The 22,141-nt window shown below is 48.7% G+C and overlaps 10 protein-coding genes across 10 annotated transcripts; 4 read left to right on the top strand and 6 right to left on the bottom strand.

Annotated features, from left to right (window-relative positions):
* Positions 1-222: 222 nt before the first annotated feature.
* Positions 223-935, bottom strand: RhiXN_09746 (uncharacterized protein; the record flags this gene model as incomplete). Its single annotated transcript, XM_043329562.1, has 3 exons — positions 223-390; positions 447-601; positions 671-935. The coding sequence occupies 3 exons, from the start codon at positions 933-935 to the stop codon at positions 223-225; spliced, it is 588 nt and encodes a 195-aa protein (XP_043182396.1).
* Positions 936-3,905: 2,970 nt separating this feature from the next.
* RhiXN_09745 (WSC domain protein) lies at positions 3,906-5,600 on the top strand (the record flags this gene model as incomplete). The annotated part of the gene is made up of 12 exons (XM_043329561.1): positions 3,906-4,002; positions 4,059-4,111; positions 4,168-4,186; positions 4,242-4,309; positions 4,360-4,375; positions 4,438-4,500; positions 4,562-4,682; positions 4,743-4,911; positions 4,970-5,077; positions 5,130-5,203; positions 5,255-5,473; positions 5,534-5,600. The coding sequence occupies 12 exons, from the start codon at positions 3,906-3,908 to the stop codon at positions 5,598-5,600; spliced, it is 1,074 nt and encodes a 357-aa protein (XP_043182395.1).
* A 347-nt stretch (positions 5,601-5,947) lies between these two features.
* RhiXN_09744 (uncharacterized protein) lies at positions 5,948-6,661 on the bottom strand (the record flags this gene model as incomplete). The annotated part of the gene is made up of 3 exons (XM_043329560.1): positions 5,948-6,118; positions 6,177-6,337; positions 6,397-6,661. The coding sequence occupies 3 exons, from the start codon at positions 6,659-6,661 to the stop codon at positions 5,948-5,950; spliced, it is 597 nt and encodes a 198-aa protein (XP_043182394.1).
* A 929-nt stretch (positions 6,662-7,590) lies between these two features.
* Positions 7,591-9,963, bottom strand: RhiXN_09743 (carbohydrate esterase family 10 protein; the record flags this gene model as incomplete). Its single annotated transcript, XM_043329559.1, has 7 exons — positions 7,591-8,310; positions 8,366-8,488; positions 8,539-8,708; positions 8,765-8,986; positions 9,039-9,432; positions 9,490-9,620; positions 9,690-9,963. The coding sequence occupies 7 exons, from the start codon at positions 9,961-9,963 to the stop codon at positions 7,591-7,593; spliced, it is 2,034 nt and encodes a 677-aa protein (XP_043182393.1).
* Positions 9,964-10,765: 802 nt separating this feature from the next.
* Positions 10,766-13,136, bottom strand: RhiXN_09742 (Ish1 domain protein; the record flags this gene model as incomplete). The annotated part of the gene is made up of 8 exons (XM_043329558.1): positions 10,766-10,876; positions 10,930-11,079; positions 11,142-11,480; positions 11,530-11,691; positions 11,755-11,931; positions 12,608-12,773; positions 12,824-12,920; positions 13,004-13,136. The coding sequence occupies 8 exons, from the start codon at positions 13,134-13,136 to the stop codon at positions 10,766-10,768; spliced, it is 1,335 nt and encodes a 444-aa protein (XP_043182392.1).
* Positions 13,137-13,351: 215 nt separating this feature from the next.
* Positions 13,352-14,623, bottom strand: RhiXN_09741 (RCC1/BLIP-II protein; the record flags this gene model as incomplete). The annotated part of the gene is made up of 1 exon (XM_043329557.1): positions 13,352-14,623. The coding sequence occupies one exon, from the start codon at positions 14,621-14,623 to the stop codon at positions 13,352-13,354; it is 1,272 nt and encodes a 423-aa protein (XP_043182391.1).
* Positions 14,624-14,779: 156 nt separating this feature from the next.
* RhiXN_09740 (endonuclease/exonuclease/phosphatase family protein) lies at positions 14,780-16,389 on the top strand (the record flags this gene model as incomplete). The annotated part of the gene is made up of 5 exons (XM_043329556.1): positions 14,780-14,904; positions 14,958-15,131; positions 15,187-15,373; positions 15,423-15,740; positions 15,802-16,389. The coding sequence occupies 5 exons, from the start codon at positions 14,780-14,782 to the stop codon at positions 16,387-16,389; spliced, it is 1,392 nt and encodes a 463-aa protein (XP_043182390.1).
* A 148-nt stretch (positions 16,390-16,537) lies between these two features.
* On the bottom strand, positions 16,538-17,991 carry RhiXN_09739 (uncharacterized protein; the record flags this gene model as incomplete). Its single annotated transcript, XM_043329555.1, has 3 exons — positions 16,538-17,417; positions 17,500-17,736; positions 17,807-17,991. 3 exons carry the CDS (start codon positions 17,989-17,991, stop codon positions 16,538-16,540), a joined length of 1,302 nt encoding a protein of 433 aa, XP_043182389.1.
* Positions 17,992-18,466: 475 nt separating this feature from the next.
* On the top strand, positions 18,467-19,286 carry RhiXN_09738 (ubiquitin-conjugating enzyme; the record flags this gene model as incomplete). Its single annotated transcript, XM_043329554.1, has 6 exons — positions 18,467-18,475; positions 18,542-18,623; positions 18,681-18,776; positions 18,831-18,919; positions 18,975-19,122; positions 19,177-19,286. The coding sequence occupies 6 exons, from the start codon at positions 18,467-18,469 to the stop codon at positions 19,284-19,286; spliced, it is 534 nt and encodes a 177-aa protein (XP_043182388.1).
* Positions 19,287-19,694: 408 nt separating this feature from the next.
* On the top strand, positions 19,695-22,053 carry RhiXN_09737 (TBC1 domain family member 14; the record flags this gene model as incomplete). The annotated part of the gene is made up of 10 exons (XM_043329553.1): positions 19,695-19,884; positions 19,935-20,319; positions 20,470-20,558; positions 20,671-20,886; positions 20,963-21,171; positions 21,231-21,365; positions 21,424-21,440; positions 21,500-21,537; positions 21,589-21,642; positions 21,698-22,053. 10 exons carry the CDS (start codon positions 19,695-19,697, stop codon positions 22,051-22,053), a joined length of 1,689 nt encoding a protein of 562 aa, XP_043182387.1.
* Between the last annotated feature and the right edge of the window lie 88 nt (positions 22,054-22,141).

Here is a 22,141-nt window from a genome sequence, read left to right as displayed (position 1 = left end):
GTTATTGTTCCCTCAAATAGCTTGCTTGAAATCGTTTTTGCATTACATCAAACGTGCACTGTCTTTGTTCATTACCAGAGAAGCTGCAAACATTATAGTGAAGGATATCCCGAAGGATGACTATAGGAAAGTGGGATGAAAACCATCAGAAATACAAGTGTCCAATAAGTCCGTGGTACGTTGGTCATTAAGAAAAGAAATATAGCTGTAGTTATACGTCCATCAAGTCTTGATAGTAAAGGTCTTCACGTTAGGACTTGTGGCACATGCGACGGTCGAATAACCCTTGTTACGTGCTCCATCTGCGTCTCCTTGATACCCATAAAGTCCTTCAGTACACCCGGTATCATCCCCTTGGATGAGCGAGCCATCACCCATCGTCGCACCAGACTAAAACAGGCAAGTATTGATAAATTACTACAGTCGAATGCATTGTTGGTACTCACCCAGTAATAATCCGACCCCTTCTGCAAGAAACTGTACGCGAATTGACCCGAGTCATCGGAGAAATAGCAGTCTTCCAACAGTAATTGATATGTCTTGCCAGGGTTGTAGCTCGGAACGTGCAAGCACTTCTTCACTTCGGGGACATAAATATGACCTAAATGACAATATCGATGAGTGGACACGTACACACACAAGTTAATTGTCCCCAGTTCTTGTTACTCACCAACATAAGGTCCATCGCCCGAGTTGGGATACTTTGTAAAATTGGGGGTACATTCTTGGAACTCGACCTTGAGCCCCCCCTTCCCGGATCCAGCATAAACAACATGCTTCCCATCTTTCGAAATCGCAAACTTCTGGTTCTCGGGCCCAGAAAGATACCCAGACGTCCGCTTCGTGCACTTTTCAATGGGTACATCTCGCTTTTCAAGTGGGAGGGCGAGAGTGGCAGTCGCAGCGAGCAGGACGGAGAACGTATTGAACAACATGACGGGTGCGTAAAAGAGAAAATGAAAGGGGTCGTAAGAATGCAAGGAGCACGAGCGGTCAGATAGGCCCAAAGGACCTGACTTTATATTGTTAGGGGTTGGATTTGGAGCCGGGCAAACCCCGTGGCCGTATGTCAGATCCGATGAAACCAGGGCTTCTAATGTGCTGAACTATTCGACGTCTCACCTCCTTTGGATGTATCCATGGCCCCACCAAGTTAACTCTACCTACCCGAGCACTATATTAAGGTCTATTATACCCTTGCATGCGTGGATTACAGGTGGAGTTTAGCATGGAGTGGGATGATGGTGAGAGCATATGATCATGAGATCCCGGGACCAAACATGACCATACCGGGTAGAAGAGTGCCTGAATCCTTCTTTTTTGGACATGCCGAGCGCGGATTTAGTATTTTACGTGTGCATAGTATTCAAAAATTCAGGATAATTTAAGTAATATGATTAGACAGGAGAACGGATATCGAAGCTGGGAATGTACATGATACAGCAGCCCAAAATTCACAATCGGATAAGCGGACATTTTGATGCACTAGTGCTTGATAAGATACTGAAACCCTAAGATACTTTGGGACCCATGGATGTACGCATACATGATAATAGGCTCTGTAGGATGTTATGTGCGGTACAGGTACATGTCACACCACACTTTCGAGCCGTCACTGCATACCTCACTCATCCGGGCGCCGCGATGTTCCGGCTCGAAGCGTGGACCGATGAGTTCGAGGCGCACAAGTAAAAACTAAAACAGGAAAAATGAAATAACATGAAAACCTCGAGCTTCAAAAGTACACAGTACAGGTACTGAGATGTATCTCCGGAGCGCCGGATCTGTAATGCAACCGACCGCCGGTAGTCGGTCAAAGGTGGGCGAGCCTTTTCCGCGTGGGCGCTGGTGAGCAAGACTTCTCGATGATGTGACTATAGAAGTTGTTCTTTCTACTCAACTGAAACAAAGGTGCATCGATCCTTTGCCGAGTTGTATTGCTGTAGTAGAGATTGCCACGTAATGTCAGGGACCCAGAGTTATCCTATCAATTGAGTTAACTGGCTGCAGACAACAGGTAGACGGAGCAATGAGTCTGTACAACCACCCACGGTTACAAAAGAATTACCGCGTTCAACTCAGTTTCGTAAGGTAGTCCATATTCGGACGTAGCGCCTAGACCCGAGTTCATAAGACCGAACATCTCAGCACATAGTCGTTCCGACCAACGAGGGCTTTTCAATCGATGAGATAAAAGTTACGGGGTCTTATGAACCAGAATTTTAAGAGGCCTGGGCTGCATGGTTTCGAGCCTTGTGATCACATAAGGAACGCGAGACGTACGTAGACCCGGGTACCGCAGTCAACACGTATATTGGTTAGCCTTAGTTGACCATCTTCAAACAATCAAAGCAGACGGTATACTTAGAGCAACTTGAGTGCGATATTGAAACTGGCTAAAGCAAAAAGACTCTGGATGTAAAATAATTGTTCAATAGCGCTTAAGACTGATTCATATCGCATCACGTCGATCGACGCATTAGGACTTGTAATTAATACTTGAATTTCTTATTGCATTTAGGAAACTTCTGCCGGTGTTGAGTTTCGATCCGTCAAAGAGGTGTATTCTCACCGGGAGGGTGCACTCGGTTTGTTCCATCCACTGCGTACTATCAGGGATCACGGTTACAGAAAGCCTGTCGGTCCAGTTTCTGAAAGTTAAAATTTCCTGAGACATTCTTGTATGCGTAGAATCGATCCACGAGGCAAAGAACAATAATAAAGCTTAGTGAAGTGACTTAATCAGCATGCAGGATAGCATGCGGAATAGGCCACAGCACTGGGTGAGTGGGTGGTAATTGTAATCTGGATCTCAAGTGCTGAGGGGCCTCAATCTTGTTATTGTGAGGTTGTGGGCTTCTGACCATTCTCTCAAAGCTTCTATATGCAGGAACGCTGAGAGGTTGAGCTCGTATGCATATAGCACATTGTATCCTTTGCTTGGTTAAATATTGTGATTTTCCAGTATTATATGCACACAGTTTGACATTGCACCGCCGTCGTATAGTCACATAGCTCCATATCTTACAGATAACATAATCCACGGACATCTCACTTGCGTTTGCCATCGACACAATCAAGAACCGAATCAACCTGTGGGTAAATTTGAAGCCGATAAGCTCACACCACAATAAATCTCACTGAACGGCTGATACATCACTCAAAAATCAAGAAATCAATCATGATCAAGGTATCTCGTAGCTTTTAAACCCGTCACTCAACTACTGTAGACTATAGCATCACGCTTTGATATGTTTTAATATCTAGTTGCGTATGGATACAACCCGGTTGTATCAGGCAACCGTACACCCCCTCGGGGCCACTCGAAAATACCCTCAGCATTACGTCTGCTTTCTGTTTGAAGGTGTACTTAAAAGCTAATATCCCTTGATCGAACCTCGGTGTCGGTAGGCAAGCGGGTGGATCCGTACTTCAATAAGAGTTGATGTCAATGCCTTATCGTAACCTGGTAGTAGATCCTCGGTTTTCGTTGCCAGCGCAATATCTGTTCACACACAAGTGACTTCTAAGGCCGAGTGTACAAACATTTTGAGCAGAAGTTATCACCCCTTAACCTTGGCATTTTGCCGATCACCATGGTCGTTCGGCTAATTTGTTGGTTGATACTTCAAGTAGTAAGGTACAATAACAGTAACCAAGCATTGTTTCGTGGGCATAATACACTGAAGCTATGTCACTGATTCACTGCACTTAGCGAGCTCAGCCGACAGATCGAAATATGTTTAGCTGATCTGGAGGATCAATGGACGCCGACGTCGCCGGCACGACTCTAGACTCAAACCCATCTTCAATAGAGATATGGTACTACTCTAAGATAGTATAAAAGCACGCTGAAAAGGCTCAGCCTAACTCACAACACTCGCCTTTATTTTTTTCTTCTAAACATGCGCACATTCTCTTCCACCGTCATCTCTGCTATTGCCCTTCTTGGAGGAGCCAGCGCCTTTTTCAGGCTTCCCTGTGGCGAGCCTATCATTCACAGTGAGTTTAACATTCACATATTAGCACTTAGTACATCATACTGAACAACCACTTAGCACGTATCGATCCGATTATCTCTCCTGGCCAAAAGCCAGCCAATCACGTCCATGTAAGTCATCAAATAATGCAAGTCTCAACCTGAGCCCTAATCGCCCTTCATTTCAGACTGTTCATGGCGCCAAGAGTACGATACCATCTTGATTCTTTGTGACCGAGACCTAATACTAAACGGATTTTAGACTTTGCTTCTAATTCAACTTATGAAACCCTTCGTGCTTCGACCTGTACCAGCTGCAAGGTCAAACAGGTAAGTGTTGTGTCTGAGATGAATCTATTAAAAGCTGACCGACTGTTTAGGATTTATCCAACTATTGTGAGCTCCGCACATCGGAAACGATTTATAAACTGAACTAACTCCAAACCTCGTAATTCCAGGGTTCCCCAAGTTGTACTTCCGTGATCCAAAGACTAAGCAGTTCGAGGCTGTTCCCAATGGAGGTCCGTATATCATTAAGATCTGCATAACTGTGGCCTCTAATGTTATAATCCTCAAACATAGGCCTTCTCGTTTACTACCTGAACCGTGGAGATGCTGATGTTGCCAACGGCGGACCCGGTCTAAAAGCCTTCCCACCAGGCTTCAAGATGATTAGCGGGAACCCTCGTTGGCGTTCCAAGAAGTACGGACCTTCCAATCCCTACCAGATAACTCTGATACTGATCATTCATTCAACTGCTAGGTTTGCTACTCAAACCGGGACTCAGGAGGAGCTACGCCAGCGCGCCACAAAATGGTCGTGCTTGCGATCTGGTGGGAACCCAAGCTACACCGGGTACGGTTTCCCTACCACCGACTGTGAAAACGGTTTCAGAGCGGAGCTTCATATGCCTTCTTGCTGGGACGGCAAGGTATGATTTATGGAACCACAGTTCCTATATTCATACTAATATGATGCTATCAACGCAGAATGTGGATTCGGCGGACCATATGTCCCACACCGCATACTTGAGTGGTTTAGACAACGGGAAATGTCCAAGCACTCACCCGGTTGCGCATATTCATCTATTTTATGAAGTACGCACCTTGGAACGGAGAGCAGGATCAGTATGTCTAACGTCAACAATAGGTTACATGGGATGTACATTCGTTTGCTGGCCGCTGGACCGCATCGGATGGTTGGCCATTCGTCTACGCTACTGGGTATGTCTGAAAGCACTACTTAATTATGTCTTCTTAACCTATTGTAATCAGCGATGCTACCGGGTACAGCTGGCATGGCGATTTTCAGAACGGATGGGAGACTACAGTGCTCCAAAAGGCTATTGATACATGCAATAACCCCAAAGATGACACCATTAACGGTATCATAGAGGCATGCAAAGCATTCACTCTCCAGGACTTGACAAACACATGCAAGGCTGTCCCAGAGTTGAGTGAAGTCGTTACTGGCAAGCTGACTAAGCTTCCCGGGTGAGTGTATGCGTCCATCTTAACGCGAGACCAACAGCTGATACACTCTGGTTGCACTAGATGCAACCCGATTCAAGCAGGGCCAGGGGATGCTACTATATACTCGGACTCGAACTGCCCTGCTTAGGATTGTAAGCTCATCGTAACGTTTTGTGATATGCGCATGTACACAGGTATTTAATATGGCGGCAACAGTAATTTTATACATATCTTCAAGTATGATGCTCTCTCCCTCAGTATTTTGAGATATCCCAAAGGATTGAAGCATACACGAGGATCGCTCTTTCGGACGGCATTTGGTCCGGTTGTTGGCATCAATGAGATCAATCCAGTATTATGATTCAGGTACAACAAACAGCGTGAAGGATAATACAAAATGTCCATCGATTAAGTGATACGACAATGTCCGTAAAAGGTTCAAGTCCATGGGCAAATAAATGCTCGTCAAATTCGTTAGTCGTAGTGATCGATTGTTCAAGGTGAAATTTGGAAGGCCTTTGCATCAGGGCCCGAAGCACATGTAACGTTCACGCTACCAGAGTCCAACAGCGCGTTGTTCTCTCCGGTCTTGTAACCGAAAAGGCCCTCAGTGCAGCCTTGCTCTCCATTTTGAATCAGTGACCCGTCGCTCATGGTCGCGCCAGACTAAAGTGCAAGGTAAGAATCAATCAAGCGAGACAATTTTCATAAGATATAAACTCACCCAATAATAGTTATCGCCTTTCTTCAAGAATGTGAAGGCAAATTGACCCGAGTCGCTCGAGTAGTAGCAGTCTGTCAACCTTAGTGGGTAGGTAGCACTTCCATAATTTTCATAGCTCGGGACCTCCAAGCACTTTTGTTCGGAAACGACCACGATGTGTCCTGATAGTACATAAGTTTGCATCAAATTGTCTTGCACATGATTAGGGTTCCACGCTCACCAGCATAAGGCCCATCACCCGAGTTGGGGTACTTGGTGAAATTGGGGTCGCATGACTGGAACTCGACCAAGAATGAGGTTTGGTTATTCCCAGCATAGGTGAATCCTTGTTTATCGTCCGAGAGGTATAACTGTTGACCACCTTCGCCGACAAGAGAACCAGAGGTGAGCATTACACAGTTCTCCACAGGCACGTCTCGCTTGACTGGGACCGCAAGGGCAGTGGTAGTGGCAGCAAAGAGAGCAGATAGCGGGTAGAACAGCATCGTAGTAGTAGGCGTCAAGGTTGGTCGTATGTTAGATGAAGAGATGGTTTAGAACGAGTGGACTGGGTCGTTGGACGAGCGGAATTTATACTCCAAGGTGCTACCCGAATTGGGTATAGGCATACGTCAATTACAACAAAACCAGGGCTTCGAACGGGGTGCCGAAAGCACGAGACTTTTCCATGCCCTTGCCTTCTCCCTGCTGTGCATGCCCATTAATACAGATCCATGGCCCCATAGTCCTAAGATTGGAGTACGATGCTATATTCAGCCTTGGTATACCTCCGTACCCACCGGACTGAGGCAGTGGAGTCGTGAGATGAGTCTAGGTATGGGCACGTTACATCACCGGATGCTTACGGGACGTATGTAGTGGAGCCCCCAAAACACCTGTTTAGGGATGTGCCGGATGCCGATGCAGGGAAAACTTTGAACCACGAGCTATGGATTAGTTGTCTTACACGAATGGAAATTGTATTCGAGAAATTAAACTAAAGTCGATTTAAGTAAGGGTGGACGAGCATCATTATGGCTGAGATCGAAGGTTCTCGCCTAACCTTGCATCAAGCTCCTCGATCATATATCGCCCGGGTTCGTGTGGGGAAATGATCGAGTATAGGGCATTACTACAAAGACAAATACAGCAATATTTGCATATACTTGGATACAAACCTGGAGTTATTGTGGTTTGAACGAGGTTCAAGTGAGTGGAAGAGGAAGGGATTACGAGTACTGTTGAGGCAATATAGATTTGAATATCTGACCAATACTGGTATACATATTTTAAGCTGAAGATCTGCTTCTGGCTCAAGAATACTATGTGGGTGGGCTTCTAGTGCATTGTCCATTCCCACCCCATCTGCTAGTATTATACAAATACATATGTACAAGAAACGTCATAAGCTCACGAAACATCACAAGGTCCAAAATTAATCATCATCTTCATCCCCACAGGCACTAAATGTAGTCGTCCTCGCCATTCCTGGTCGAGCAGCAAAGCTCGCGACCAAGTCGACAACATCCGGATGGCTCAACGCGCGGTTTCGAAGACGGATCGAGGGTGGGGGAACGGGCGAGGTGGCTCGAGGCGTTTGGGGTACAGAAGGGGAGGAACCAATATGCATCCAAGAAGAGGACAGTGAACGTGCAACAGAGCCTGGGGAAGTCGTGGCAGAAGCAGAGGCCGAGAGCGGGGTCATTCGGACGAGGGAACTTGTGGAACCACGGTGATGTCGTCTGGGGGTGTGTCCGCCGGTATACGGGTGTGATTGTACAGTAGAAGCCGTGTCGGTTGGGGCGCCTAGGTCAAGTCCTAATCCGTTACCGGGTGTAGATTGCTCCGACCCAATATGCTGTTCATCCTCGTCCGCGAGTTTAAGCCCTGCCATGCGCCCAGTGGCCACTTCTTGTCCGTCAGTACGCACAACGTGGGAGCTTTCGGCATTGGCATTCATTTCGTTGCGTAAATCACGTTCGGCATCCGAACCTAGTCCAAGATCAGGCGAACCAGGATTGAAGTCGGTGTCGGCTGCCGATTGTGCGGGCTGTGCAGTCGACATATTTGCATCGAGTTGACTGACGAACGAGCGCACATTTCTGAACGCCCGGCGAGTTGTTGGAAGGAAGGGGAACATTTGGAATACGTGTACCTAGTATAACCAATTTTAGAGAGCGATGGACTCGAAGGAGAAATTAATAGCGTACGGCATCCTCGAATAACTCATGTCGAACATCCACGCCAGCAAGAGTTGCTTTGTGAGCCAATAGTGTGATTTCGTCTCTCAGAACTTCCGAGTCACCAGACTGGACAAGTAGAGGCGGCAAGCCCTGCGATATCCATAGTTAGACTAGCGCCCAAGTAAAGACTGCTCGCTCACTTTGAAGTCACCGAACAATGGGCTTGCATATGGGTGCGTGATATACTTCTTCATACTCTCTCCCCATCCCAAATAGCATGCAACGGGGTTGAGTGGGTCATCAGCGTCAGGACGAGGAACAACATCGACATCCGCGTTTGAGTCCCAAGAATCACACGACATTGTAAGATCTGCCCGTTTCCAAATAAGTGAAGGACTGTGGGGTTGTTTTGCGCCGAAAACTCACCGACCCAGGGACTGAATAGGATTGCTCCGCTGGGTAGCTCGTAACCCTCGTCACGCAGATACATGAGTAGGGCGAGGGTGAGACCTCCGCCTGCCGAGTCGCCTGCGATAAGGATTCGTGATGGTGGGACATGAAGTTCGTCTGTGAGGCGTCGATAGGCATGGACAGCATCATGTAGAGCGCCAGGGAAGCGAGTCTCTGGAGCAAGCCGGTAGTTGACCGCTGAAAGGAGTGATGAGATCACGAAATAAAGCGAACAATTGATATAACCCACCAAAAACCCGTGCATCGGCATATTTAGATAATGGTACAGTGATGAGACGGTGCGTTGCTGCATCGAACACGTAGTATGCCCCTCCATGCAGGTAGAGGATGACCCGTTCTGGAACCCGATGTCCAACACCATGATGCTTCTTCTCTTGTAGCCACTGTTTGTTGAGGCGGGTCCAAAGCTCCTTTCCCACTACCCATTCTCCCGAAAGCACTCTCGGCTCTGAGTCCTCGCGTCCATCTTTGGGTCGCTGTGCACCGCCATATTCGAGTTCGTCAAACTGAGCAAGCAGTCCACGTAGCTCACGCGACCTGACCCGGAAGGAGACAGGGGTAACCAGCGCATCTGGAGGGGGAGGGACTAGACTTCCGATTTGCATGAACAGCCTGAGCATCGTCTGTCATTGGGGCGATTAGCACTAGCGCCCCAGCTGATAGTGATCTACGAGACCTACAATATCAGCAAGTCGCGTGTGTCGAGCAACGCCGCGCATAAAACTCGAGATTAAGGTCATTTCTATCCCCCATGATTTTTTACGAGGGCCCCGGGTGTGATGTAAAGCAAAGTCGATCGCAAGGTCGGTGGCTGCATACGACGTCATGATAAACATGTGAGCTCCAATTTGACAATCTGGTATAGCATCATAGTACTCACCTTTTGTTGCAAGAAAAGTGCCAAAGTACCACAAATCCGATACGCTGAGTCTCCCTCTCCCTGCCTTGGCTGTCAGCGCGGGGTCCACGCGTGCGGATGGGGGGCAAGCGCCCGAGGGTATGGCATAGTGTGCAAGTAGTCTCGCGACCGCATCTTCAGCTTCGCGCTCCTCTGCCCTATATAACGGACATTGCGAGTCATGTCCGCGGTTGACTGCACACCTGCAGTCTGACGACACGGCCGGAGTCCAGAACGGCCAGGGTAGGGAGAGCATCGTCGTCTGTAGGGGCGGCGTGTGGGGTACGACTGGGGTACAAGGGTATAATTCTTATCCTTATATTGGTTCGTAGATAGTCTGACAGAACCTGGTGTGGAAGACTATTGGAAGCATTATAAAACTTGTAATGAGGTGCAGGAGCGAACAATGACTCTGTAATTCACGTGAGACTTGCATCATGCTTCCTCGCTTCTTTTCTGTATCAAGTGACCTTCGTTTGTAGTCTATCGGGCCGATCGTTTTCAGCACCCAGCCAATCAAATTAATCAGAATTCTGCGCCTATTTTTATGGTTTGTTCTTGGCTTGGCCAGACAGGCACGAGCACGGACATATTCCCAAAGGCTTACAGCATGTGTATATTAAGCATACATCTGACCGCTCGCGTTGGGATATAGCTGGCAGGAACATAACCCATAAACTTCGTGGTAGCCCAACTCTAAACTTGCTAAACCGCTTTGGACATTGGTTCAATACCTCGTTTGGACATGACTTGAACTTGTGACCAACACGGAGTGTAATAAAGGACAATCATTTTACATTAGTTCGAGACACGTTGTTTCCACGTTTCATCAGGTGAGAGAATCTAACCACTAACTCTAATATCTGACCCGTTCTAGAAGATATGTGTTGCTGGCGAATGTTGGTTAACAGACATGGTGGCTTTTGGGCGAGAAGGGCGCGCGGAATTAGGAGCGCATTCGGTTCGTGAGTCTAAAAGTCACACTGCTCCATATGCGTGATTTAGTAATATTCATTTGACTACAATTATTATATTGACCCGGGTAGATGTCAATTACACTACAACTCGTCTCTCTCAGTATGTTGTCTCATTTTTTCTTCTTCAGTGTTCTTTTTCAAGTTGTCCGCTGTCCTTTGGAATCTGGATGCCTCACGTAAAGCTTTGCCCGGCTACATAAAAAATCAGCTAAATGCTGGGGAGGGAACATCGACGATAGACTCACCCCTCTGTGCTTGTTTCCTCCCAATATTGCCAGTGCCGATACTAATTGCTCCTCCGACCAGTCTGCCCCGCTATCGAGTACATTCTTGAGTTGTTTCACCAAATCCTCCGTTGTTGTAGGCTTTTGCTTGGACCTCACGCGGACCATGTGCTAGGAGGTTGTACCAACCCCGTCATTTATCAACCAATTGACGCCAACACCTGAACTCTTACCACTAAATCTGGCCTTTGTCTCTTCCCTACTTTCGGCTCCTTCACGCCTCTCGCCCTCAAAAATGCTCTAAGCCTCGAATCGGGCCAAACCATAAATTCGGCCGTTGCGTCGCTGCCTTTCTTAAAGTACTTCATCATCACCTCGAAGATATCTTTATCCGTCGCGGCCTCGGCTTCTTCCGCATGTCCGTTTTGCTGCAGCCACTCGCGTGCTTCAGCCGGCGTCCACCCATGACAACTGCTCATCTCAGAAGCGAGGTAGTTCGCGCCAACCCGTTCGATCAAGTCAGAACGGCCAAGACTACGAGCCTCGTCCCGTGGTACAAAACGTCTAGATATCTAAAAAGAGGTCGAATAGCAAGATTAATGCGCGGATGAACATACTTACGAGCCACATTTGGAGTTCTTCCTCGGACCAAGTACTATAAACCGTCTGATCTTCTTCAAAGAAGTAATTCTCCATCAACTTGTTTAGTCCATCTGAGCCCGTTTCCTCTTCTTCCAACTGAACGTCGGGACTGAGGATTCCGTTTGCAGCCAACCAAGCACGCTTACCACCCAATTGCAACAAATTAAAAGTCAAGGTTGTACGAACGTGCGTTGCTTATCGTACCTTGTCCCCGTCTTTCCAGTCCGACCATATGGTTGTGACATTTGCCTCCTTGATTTCTCCATCAAGCGCCGCCGCGGCCGGCCCACCTTCAGCACGAATTCCCAAAGCAGAGTATGCTAAAGCGGTAAAAAGAGGCAACCACTTCATTTCTGCTGTGATGGTGATAATAGGATGTGTCTGGAACTAATAGTTTGATGTGCGGAACTTTATACGGTCCGCTTTACCCTCGCCTGTGGGCGCACTGGGAGCCACAATTACGTCCGAGGCCAACGTGTTGGAATGTTATACGTCCGATGATATCGACAATCTGTGCTTGGATCGATGGCTTTGCGCCCTGTAGTACTTGTTCTTCTTCGTGCTCGGCACCTATTGTGGGAAATGATACCCTGACCCTTGTGATGCTTGGCTGATTGTCAGAGATAGAATTTTGGCCATTCATTTGGGCCAGATGGGGGTAAATACGTTTTCTACTTGTTTACTTAATCCAAGCAGCTGGCTATATGCGGATGGTCCTGCTTTATTCGGACGGTATTTTTGAAAATCATCCTTGCACAACTGAATCTCAAAAAATTGTGTAAGTGTTGGGACTTGAGTCCAATGTCTACTAACAGTACTGCAATAATTCAGTACACCAAATTTTCTTGACAACAAGTGTACGCTGGTAGAACATACTTTATTCGCATTTAATTAACAACATAAAAAGGTCAGAATGTCGATCGAAAATGACTTATCCTACCTGATGCACGGTTTTATTGCACTACGTTAAGTATTCGCGAGTCATTGAGGCACGAGATAGATTTCACTCACTTTAAAAAGAAAGTACACCATAGGGTCGATGCTAGGGCGGACGTACTTTGGCGCCACGTCTGGAATGTTCCTCAGTCCGACTACTGCAAATCCTTTGATCTTCTTCAAACATGTTGTCCTTGATCAGCTCGCTTACTCCCTCGAGGGCCTGGATTACGTCCTTCGGGATTAGCGTCAATGAAGAGGAGTCCATTTTAAGCCAGACAAGTGCACTATTACCAACCAATTAGAACTCGGTATGGCACAAACGTGCGTGGCTTACCATGCATTATCCCTGGCTTTCCATTCCGGCCATACAGATGTGAGATCTAAAGATTGTGTTTCTCCATCAGGCTTCGGTCTTCCTTCGGCATGAATTACTGGAGCGCAATATGAGAGAGTAGCAATTAGAGGCAAGTACTTTGTTTTATTGTGATGGAAGTTAAAGAAATCGGTAGTCTACCCCTTGAGATTCCACATGGTTCATAGTTGCCCTGTTTGCGGGTGGACTTGGGAGCCACAGTTGCTTCCAAACCAACGTGTTGGAACGCCACAATATCAATAACTCGTTGCGCTGAATCGGTCACAAGAGACATTGCACACCATAGCGGTTTGTCTCTCCTGCTCAGCCCCTATTATGGAGGTAATCCTGTGGTTCTTGCGCTATTTGGTTGATTGCCGTGAGGGAAATCTAGGTCACTGAATTTACCCGGGTGGATTAAATGGACTTTCTGCTGGTCAAATCCTAGAATGCCGATGGAGTCATACTTCACGGCTAGGAAATCACCCGAGTGCCTCGGATATATCATAATCATGAGTATTTCCCTCCATCAACACCAGTAGAATCCACCAGTATCCAACTAGTACCATACCCGGCCCATATCGCAACAACCTTTTCCTCAAATGTCCCATCCGCAGGCGGCCAGACTCTCATCGGCGCTCGTGCATCTTCAATATGACCGACCCCTAAATTCCCATGCTCATTCCACCCCCATGCCCATACCTCTTCTCCAATAATGGCCAAAATATGCTCGCTTCCACAGGCAAGCTGTTCAACACTGTCTGGAAGCGGCACAGGCGCAAACTCGGCCGGAGCGTTGTCACCTCGTCCGAGCTGACCATGATTCGAGCTCCCACACGCCTCAACCTGCCCATCCTCTGAGACGACAAACGAGGCGGTCCATGTGCACCCCATATATGCGCCCTTGAATTCACGTTCTGGTATGTCGAGTTGTCCTCGACGCGAAGAACCTAGTTTTGTGATTTTGCCGGACTCGTGGAGAATAAGTGTGTGTTGGGACCCGGCTGCTAGACGAACGGGACGATCTTGGTGATTAAGAATAATTAAAGGTTTGTCTACCATTTGCACCGGACCGGGACGACTCGGCCTCTTGGTTTTGGGATTGGGTGCAGGTGTAGCGAGGGTCAAGGCACCGGTGCCCAGTTGACCATGGCGATATGCTCCCCAACCGACCACGGCTGATATCGGTTTGTTCTCGTCTTCAAGCAGTGTAGTAACGTGGTGAGGTCCGGTCGCTATATCGCGCACACGAGCAGAAACTATTCCGGGAATGGCGACGTTCCGGAAATCTATGATTGTTACATCATCGGCGACACCAGAAGGACCCCCGCGGTCTCCAAAATCGTTGGCACCAAACGAAACCACGACGTCGGATTTGGGTGTGGAGTGTTCTAATTCGGCCGATTGGGTAACAGCAGGCGGTGTCAAGATAACAAAACTAGTTTCCCAACAAGCAGCGATGCCGGTAATTTCGTATCCGTCGAGATCGTAGCGCGCGGGATCGAACGGGAGGTGCTGGAATACCAGAGTTGATCCGAGGGAGAGTAGCTGTCGTTTACTCGAATCTCCGCAGCCCCAGAGCTCAGCACCGGACTCGCGTTCGAGAAGCAAGAGTGTGTGATTAGAGCCGCATGCAAGGTCCAGTACGCGAGTAGTGCCAGTTGGGAGATCGCTTGAATAAGAAATAGATAAGAATTTGCACGGACTAAAATGGTGTTGATCTTCCAAGTCAGCCGAAGCCAGCTGTCCGCGAGCATTGGACCCCGCCGCATAGAGCCGCATTGTGGTTCGCTTGAGTTGACGTCAGTCTCACGTGATAGCTCCGCGACCCGATGGCGCCTATACTTTAAAGTGTTTCCACTCGGACCACGCCCGTACCTCGTTCATCATCACACAGGCACTTCTGTTCTAAACCAATCCTGTAGGGCCCTCTGCCACATGTCTGAGCGTGATATAGAGCTCTCCCATTCGCGGGCTCAGCCTTCCACCGACATCACTACTGCTGAGCCTCTAGCTATGGACACCCCTGACAGCCAGCTCCGAGTATTAACTCTCAACTGCTGGTGAGCATTTACTGCTCGTGTGACATGCTATATCAGCTGATCGCCGCCTCAAGGGGTCTCAAATTTGTCTCCAAAGACCGCGTTGTACGTACTCGGGCGATCGGAGACGAGATCGCAGCCTCCAACTACGATATTGTCGGCCTTCAAGAGCTATGGGTTCAGGGGGACTATGACTATATCAAAGCCAAAGTTGCACACAAGCTGCCTTACTCAAAGTACTTCCTTAGGTAGGTTAGATGACGATCCACATGGCTAAGATTGACGTTATGGTTGCTTTGCCAGTGGGGCGCTCGGCGCCGGTCTAGCCATATTCTCCCGGTTCCCGATTAAATCCACCTCACTACATCCCTATTCTCTATGCGGCTCTCCACTGGACGTGGCCGGAGGGGACTGGTTCGTCGGGAAAGCAGTTGTGGGCGCGATAATCGACCACCCGCTCCTTGGCGAACTCGAGATTTTCAACACACACGTGAGCATATCTGCACTTTTAAGCTCCGCCCATCTAACCCCTCCCCTAGCTCTTTGCCAAAGGCGGTGAATCCCCATCCAAACCCCAAATGGCCCACCGACTCGTAGGGGCCTACGAGTTCAGTCGTCGCGTAAATATCTCAGCATCGCTTGGTCGTCACGTTCTGGCCGTTGGAGACTTTAACTGTGTCTCTAAGAGTCCTGCGATGCAATTCATCTATACGATGACTGGGTTACGTGATGCTTGGGGCAGTACACATGGGAGCTTTGTTCTCCCCCAGGCTGATGGTGTCCATTCCCCTCACCATGCAGTCAGTGACCGAGGTGTTACGGCTGATTCTCCGTTAAATTCCTACTCCAAGGGCAAGGTGAGTTGGTACCGGCGTTCGCTCGGACGACCAATTGACTGTCACCGTGCCTTCGTTATAGGTATTCGATGAACACGCACGAAAGTACCTTGGAAAACGTCTCGATTACATCCTTTTCCGCCCTCCCACGTCTAAACCTGCACAATATACCCACGAACTCAGGTGTCGGGATAGTTCGGTTGGGTTTACGCATTACGTTCCCGGAACGGAAATTTCTTTTTCTGACCATTTCAGCGTCACCGCGACATTTGAATGCGCGCCCGTACATCGAAGTGGACAGAACGGTCATCGTCCGATCACCCCTCCTCGGGGGACGAGCTACTCACCATCGACCCGTTCTGAAGTTCTCGAGTATGCGATATCGACGATGGGGGCTGCATACTCTTCTGCTCGACAGGATAGCCATAAAAAGCTAGTGTGGTTTGCTGGGCTTGTGGTTTTGCTCATTGCTTTGATTGTCGGCAGTGCCTGGGTCCCTGAGTCTGGTGTAAATCCTCTGTTGATATTCGTCGGAGGTTTGATCACCTGGGGCGGCACGACGCTCTTGTATGCAGGCTTCTTGGGAGGTGGATGGGAGACCAGAGCTCTGATGAGGACCATGGAGGAGTTGGAGATGCTATTACAGAGTGAAGAGAGGAGAATTTACTAAGGACTTGAGATTGTTGGTATGAGTTCCTCGCTTTGCACTATTGTTTCGTTGGATCTGTAGGATTATATTTGACAGAGTTCGGTTAGTTACAAAAGGGGTATATATGTACATGGAATCGAGTAGTATAATATAATTTGTGATGTGAATTCTAATTCTTTGGCGTGGTCTTCTTACTCCCACTTGCGAACATCGCCGATAAAGTGGGACCAGGCTTCTGCTTCTTCTGAGCCCGCTCTCCACCTGAATCGCCCAAGATACACTCCACCACACCAGCCATCTTCAAGAATCTCGCGGCACTAGGTCCAACCCCCTTTCCCTTTTCTCCAACGAACTCCTTTACGGCACCTGGTCCTGCTCTTCTCCCCCCTTCGACGTATTCGCAAAAGGTAGAAACCTGAGAAGGCTTCATGCCCGATACATCAGCTATCGCCGCACGTGCAATCTGGCCAGCTTCGTGCGCCTGAAGAAGCCCATAGAACGTCTGGGGACGAATCGAACCCATAAGGTCCGGATGTGTAAAGAACCGGTACGGGCGAGTGACGTATTGAACTCGAGGATGAGAAGCCGTGGCCTCGCCGGGAGTCTGGATCCTAGACAACTCGAGTCCAATCCTTGGAGAGGTGTACATCTTCGGTAGCTTGGAGGTTCCCTTTAAGTCCCGATCCACCGGACGGAGGAACATCCGACTCGGCCCTGGTTGGCCGTCGTCGTGCAGGAACGCAGACGTATCTCCTCCCCAGTGTGTACCGACCAACGTGGACAGCTCGGTCGTCCCACTCGATTGAAGGACTTGATCGACGAGGAGACTTGGACCGCACGTTACTTTCTTGGTTTGAGTATTGCGAAGAGTACGCAGGAGGATTCCCCCGTACGCGACTAGGGCCGTTGGTTCGTCCGAGGCGGGCACGCCAAAAGTCAGATCCAGCCCCTTTCTCGTCCCGCCTCTGAAGCCGTTGGTTTTGGGAGACGGCACGGGGGCTGTGGATTGAGAGTTTGGTGGGACACGGCGGGGAGCTCTGTGGAAGTACCTAGCAAACAGGAGGAGGTCCTAATGAGTAACGGTGCACCAGGAGGGGGGGGGGAGCTCCCATGTCCCTATGGAGCACTTACCAGTTCCCGCTAACTCTCTGTTCTTCAGCCGCATGCGTAAACGGGTCGATATGCCCGCTTTGTTCGTTGTACCAGTAAAACTCGACCTCGAGCAGCTCGTAGGATGTTACGACGGACGATTTGGAGGTGACGCAGAGTTCGAAGCCTTGCATGAGCGTTTGAGCGATTGTGTGAAAGTGAGAGGGTTCGGTGCCTGGTGGGACATGTGTCATGTCGAGAAGATTCTTGAGCAGGTCGCTTTTTGGGAAGTTGGGGGTGGGGGTGTCAGCAAGTGTTGAAACTAGGAGGGGGGAAAGGGGGAACTTACGTTGAAGAAGACGTTACTTCCTTTACGCCAAGTTGTACGGGTGGTTCCTCTTTAGTTGCAATACTGACTTTATTCTTGGGATCGGCGTCTACTTTATTTTTATGTTCAGGTTTTGTCTTGGTTCCATGTTCGTCAGATGTAGGCTCTTCGCTTCTGGCCCGTTTCTGGGCGAGTCTGCGTTGCATGATCTTGGAGGTGTTGTGTTGCAAGTGAGCGCAACGAATCAAGTCGGACAGGCAAGTGCGTGTTCAAGTTGAAGTTGAGAGCAAGAGCAGGATAAGGAACAGGAACAAACGCCTTTCACTTAAATAGCTTCAAATCTGAATAAGTCCAAAAAGAGATTAGTCGACATTACGGGCATCATCACCGCAAATGAACATTCAATTAGGTCTCCGAGTCATATCTTGGGTTTCGTTTCGAAATTCAGATGTGCTTCCGAAACGAATCCCCCACGCGACCTCCAAACTGCAACCACTTGTACGGCGCTTACTCATTTGCTGAAGTGATCAAAACCCACACCTCCACCAAGCCACCACCGCACGATTCTTCTGCTCCCCCTCAACATCTTCACTCTCTCTCTACTCTGCATAGATCTCGTTTCTCGCATACATTTCTCAACTTAATTAGTGTTTCTTCTTTTGTTGCACGACTCGGATAAAGATGATTAAAGTGGGTAGTTCTTGGTCTAGGGTTCTGATTTATGGTGGTCGTGTGGCTCATGATTGGGTGGTGTAGATATGGAGTATGAAAAAGAACGAGGATGCGGCTGCGAAAAAGAAGCCCAAGACGAGTGCTGCCCAGCTACGCGTTCAAAAAGGTATGATTTATTGGGTCTCAATGATCGTGTATGTACGGTTGCTTATTCGGAGTATAGATATCACAGAGCTGGACCTCCCCAAGACGATGGAGCTCAATTTTCCTAATCCCGAGGATACTCTAAACTTTACGCTGAGCATCAAGCCCGATGAAGGTGCGTTTGGTCCGGAGGCCGAGCGTGTGTAATTAGGTGCTTAGATCGGAGCAGGCATGTACAAGGACGCCGAGTTCAAATTCAGCTTCAGCATTAATACCAACTATCCGCATGAGCCTCCAAAGGTCAAGTGTATACCCAAGGTAGGCTCTTGCTGTACATACTCGTTCCGGACCAAGAGAACTGACATTTGGGCAGATCTACCATCCAAACGTCGACTTGGAAGGAAACGTCTGTCTTAACATCCTTCGAGAAGACTGGAAGCCTGTGTTGAACTTGAACTCGATCATGGTCGGGTTGCAGTATTTGTTCTTGGAACCCAATGCAGATGATCCTCTTAACAAGGGTTCGTTGCTCTATCACTCACAGTGTCTTGGTGCTGATGTGTACGGTATTTCAGAGGCTGCAGAGGAGTTACGCAAGAACCGAGACGCGTTTATTGCCAATGTGAAGCGTTCGATGCAAGGACGAACGATCAACGGAGTTACATACGACACTGTCGCTATATAACGCTTTGCTGTATTCTGGTGTTTGTGTGCTGTATCGATGGGATAGTTAATATATATTTAGATTAAACATGTCAGACTTGCGGGCAGCTGGGTGTACTACTTTCTACTTTATCAAGTCATTGTGTACGTATATACAACACGGATCAAATTGTGGAATTAGGTGGGGTTGAATTATACCAGGCCCTTATTTGGTTAATTGCCCTGGTTCCCAGGCACTCCGCGCCACACAGCCACAAGCACCATGACAGGGCCGAGCTCTCGGCCACCGCGACGTCAATTGCTTCGCGACCACCATCGTGATTGAAATTGACTCCTTTAAACTTGAACTTGAACTCGACCACTTCCTGGCAGGCTATTCGGAATTAAACCTCTCCTTCTGCACGAATATAACACTGCTGGCTTGAAAGACATGTCCAGTCCCCACTCTCCTGTGAGCGAACACGAACGTCGCAGCACCGACTCGGACAAGCAGCCACATCAAGCCGATGGCCTTCATAGGTCACATCACATAGATTCTGGACTGGACGTATCAGAAGACGCAAACCAAGGCAAGCACGAGCCCATTATGCCCACTCCACGCATGCGCTCATTTCGCTCTTGTTCACATGGTCAGACATCGACCAACTAGACATGAAGAACATATCACTAGACGACCGACAAGAGTCCGCCAAACCAAGCCCTTCCACCGTATCTATCCCTGTCTCGGTAACACCCGAGAAAGAATACGCCTATGCTGAAGAGTCGGTTGGGACTAGCTCGCCGACGCCCAAACCCTATACAAAACCAACAGTTATCCCAGTCTCTGTTGCGTTGACTGTCAATACTGACGTTGGACCTGAGTCCGGGATCGAGTCTCCGTCTCAGACTGATTCGGCTGCTCCCAAGACGCCAACCCCTGATTCTGCGCCTCCTACAACACCCGTGCCCAACGAACCAACCACATCGGGTTCGTCTCCTCAGAAGCCGCCCAAGGCTCACCGATACGTCAAGTCGGCTGGTCCGAGCATGCTGGAAAAGGTGATCAGCAAGACTAGGTCAGGTTCTTTTCTTTTCCTGTTTTAGTTTGACATTTTCCCGTTGGTTTAAATTGGACATGGGGCTTTATATTCGGATTCGGGCTATTCCTATTCTCTCGGAGCTATTCCCATTCTTGCTCGTCTGTGCTGACCCTCTTCCTATTACAGGCCAACTCACCTCCCTCCGAAAAATAAACTTGAAGATGTAAAACACTTGAAAGAATATGAAGAGATGATGGAGAGGTCAAGGGCTGCCGGTAAGCAAAAAATCTATATTTAGCTCTACCCGTTTCACGTCTTGAGCTCAACTTGTCTGTGTATCTCCATATCAATTCTGACCCCGGCCCCGACTTGGCTCGCTACGCGCAGAGCAACAAAAAAAGCACGAGCTGGAGCAACGCCGGTTGGCCCGGGAACGCGCAGTCGAAGATTCGCTGCACATATGGAAACGAGAAGTCGTTCCTAATTGGAAAGAGGCGATCCGCAAGCCGTATATTCGGCAGATGTGGTGGAGGGGTATCCCTACGAGACTTAGGGGTGAGATGTGGATCAAGGCGATTGGGAATGGGCTGGCTATTAGCAAGGGTCGGTTTCTTTCTTTCTTTTTTCTTATACATTTCTGAGGGTGGCGTTGATGGCTTGTGCTGATCGTTGATCGTAGATTCGTACAAACGGTGTTTGGCTCGCGCGAACCGGGCATTGACCTCCGGCTCCTTCCCTGTCGAAACGCTGGCGATCATCGAGGAGGATATTCGAGTTACTCTTCCAGGATTGCATATATTCCACCCAGAGACGGGTCCGCTCTATTCGGACTTGAAGGATTTGCTTTGTGCGTGGGTGGTCTCAAGGTCAGATGAAGGGTTAGGATATGTGCGTTCGTTTCCCTCTGTATTTCCCTGGTTATATATTCATTTTTTTCGGTTGCGTAGGTTAAGGGGGTGTCAAGTATGGCAGGGATGTTTCTGATCAATATGTCCTCGGACGATGCTTTTGTTTGTATGCGTAATCTCTTGGAACGACATTGTATGAGGAGTTTTTATGGCGGACCGAGTGCCAAGGACGACGTGAGTTACTATTTCCCTCTGAGCTAACATGACAATAGCTAACACGAGTACTCCTTAGATTGAAGCATACTACCGGTAAGCCGAAATCCAAGCTTGTACTGTGACAAGGTTGACTTTTTGGAATTTGGAAATAGAATATTCGATACCCTGTTGGCGGACGGAGTTCCCAAAGGTATGTCCGTGCCCTTGGATGCGTATCACCTGTGACTAACGTCCAGTCCAGTATTCTTCAACTTTAAGCAACACCAAATATCCCCGTCGCAGTATTTACCCGACTGTAACAACCTCCTTCCCCCGTCTTTCAGTCTCACAGTGCTGACATGTCCATTTAGGGATCCTCCCGATGTTCCTGCACCACCTCCCCTTTGAGGCCTGCGCCCGGATCTGGGACGTAATCATCCTCGAAGGCGATTCGTTTCTGTACCGCGCGGCTCTAGCCATCATCGCAGTCATCGAACCCCGCCTCTTTTTCCCGGACCGAAAAGAACTCATGGAAGTGCTTCGAGGCGAGAACAGGGCTGCTCTGGAAGTAGCCAAGCGCAGTGGTCTACAAGTGGACCAGAGCGCGCGGTACGAGCAATACGGAATGAACGAGGAGGTGCTTTGGGCTGAGATTATGGGTATGGACGAGTGGTGGAAGGATAGTACTTGGAGTCGGTTGATCCAACGTGAGCTACCAGATGTCTAGTGTATTGCGGACGCTTTTTTTCTTTTCCCTCTCTCTCTCGCTCTCTTTCGTTACTTGTTTTTCGTGGCTTTGTGTTTTCGTGCGGACA

Source organism: Rhizoctonia solani, chromosome 8, assembly GCF_016906535.1.
Source record: "Rhizoctonia solani chromosome 8, complete sequence".
In the NCBI taxonomy this organism is placed as follows: Eukaryota; Fungi; Basidiomycota; class Agaricomycetes; order Cantharellales; family Ceratobasidiaceae; genus Rhizoctonia; species Rhizoctonia solani.
This window is presented reverse-complemented; position numbering and strand designations above follow the sequence as displayed.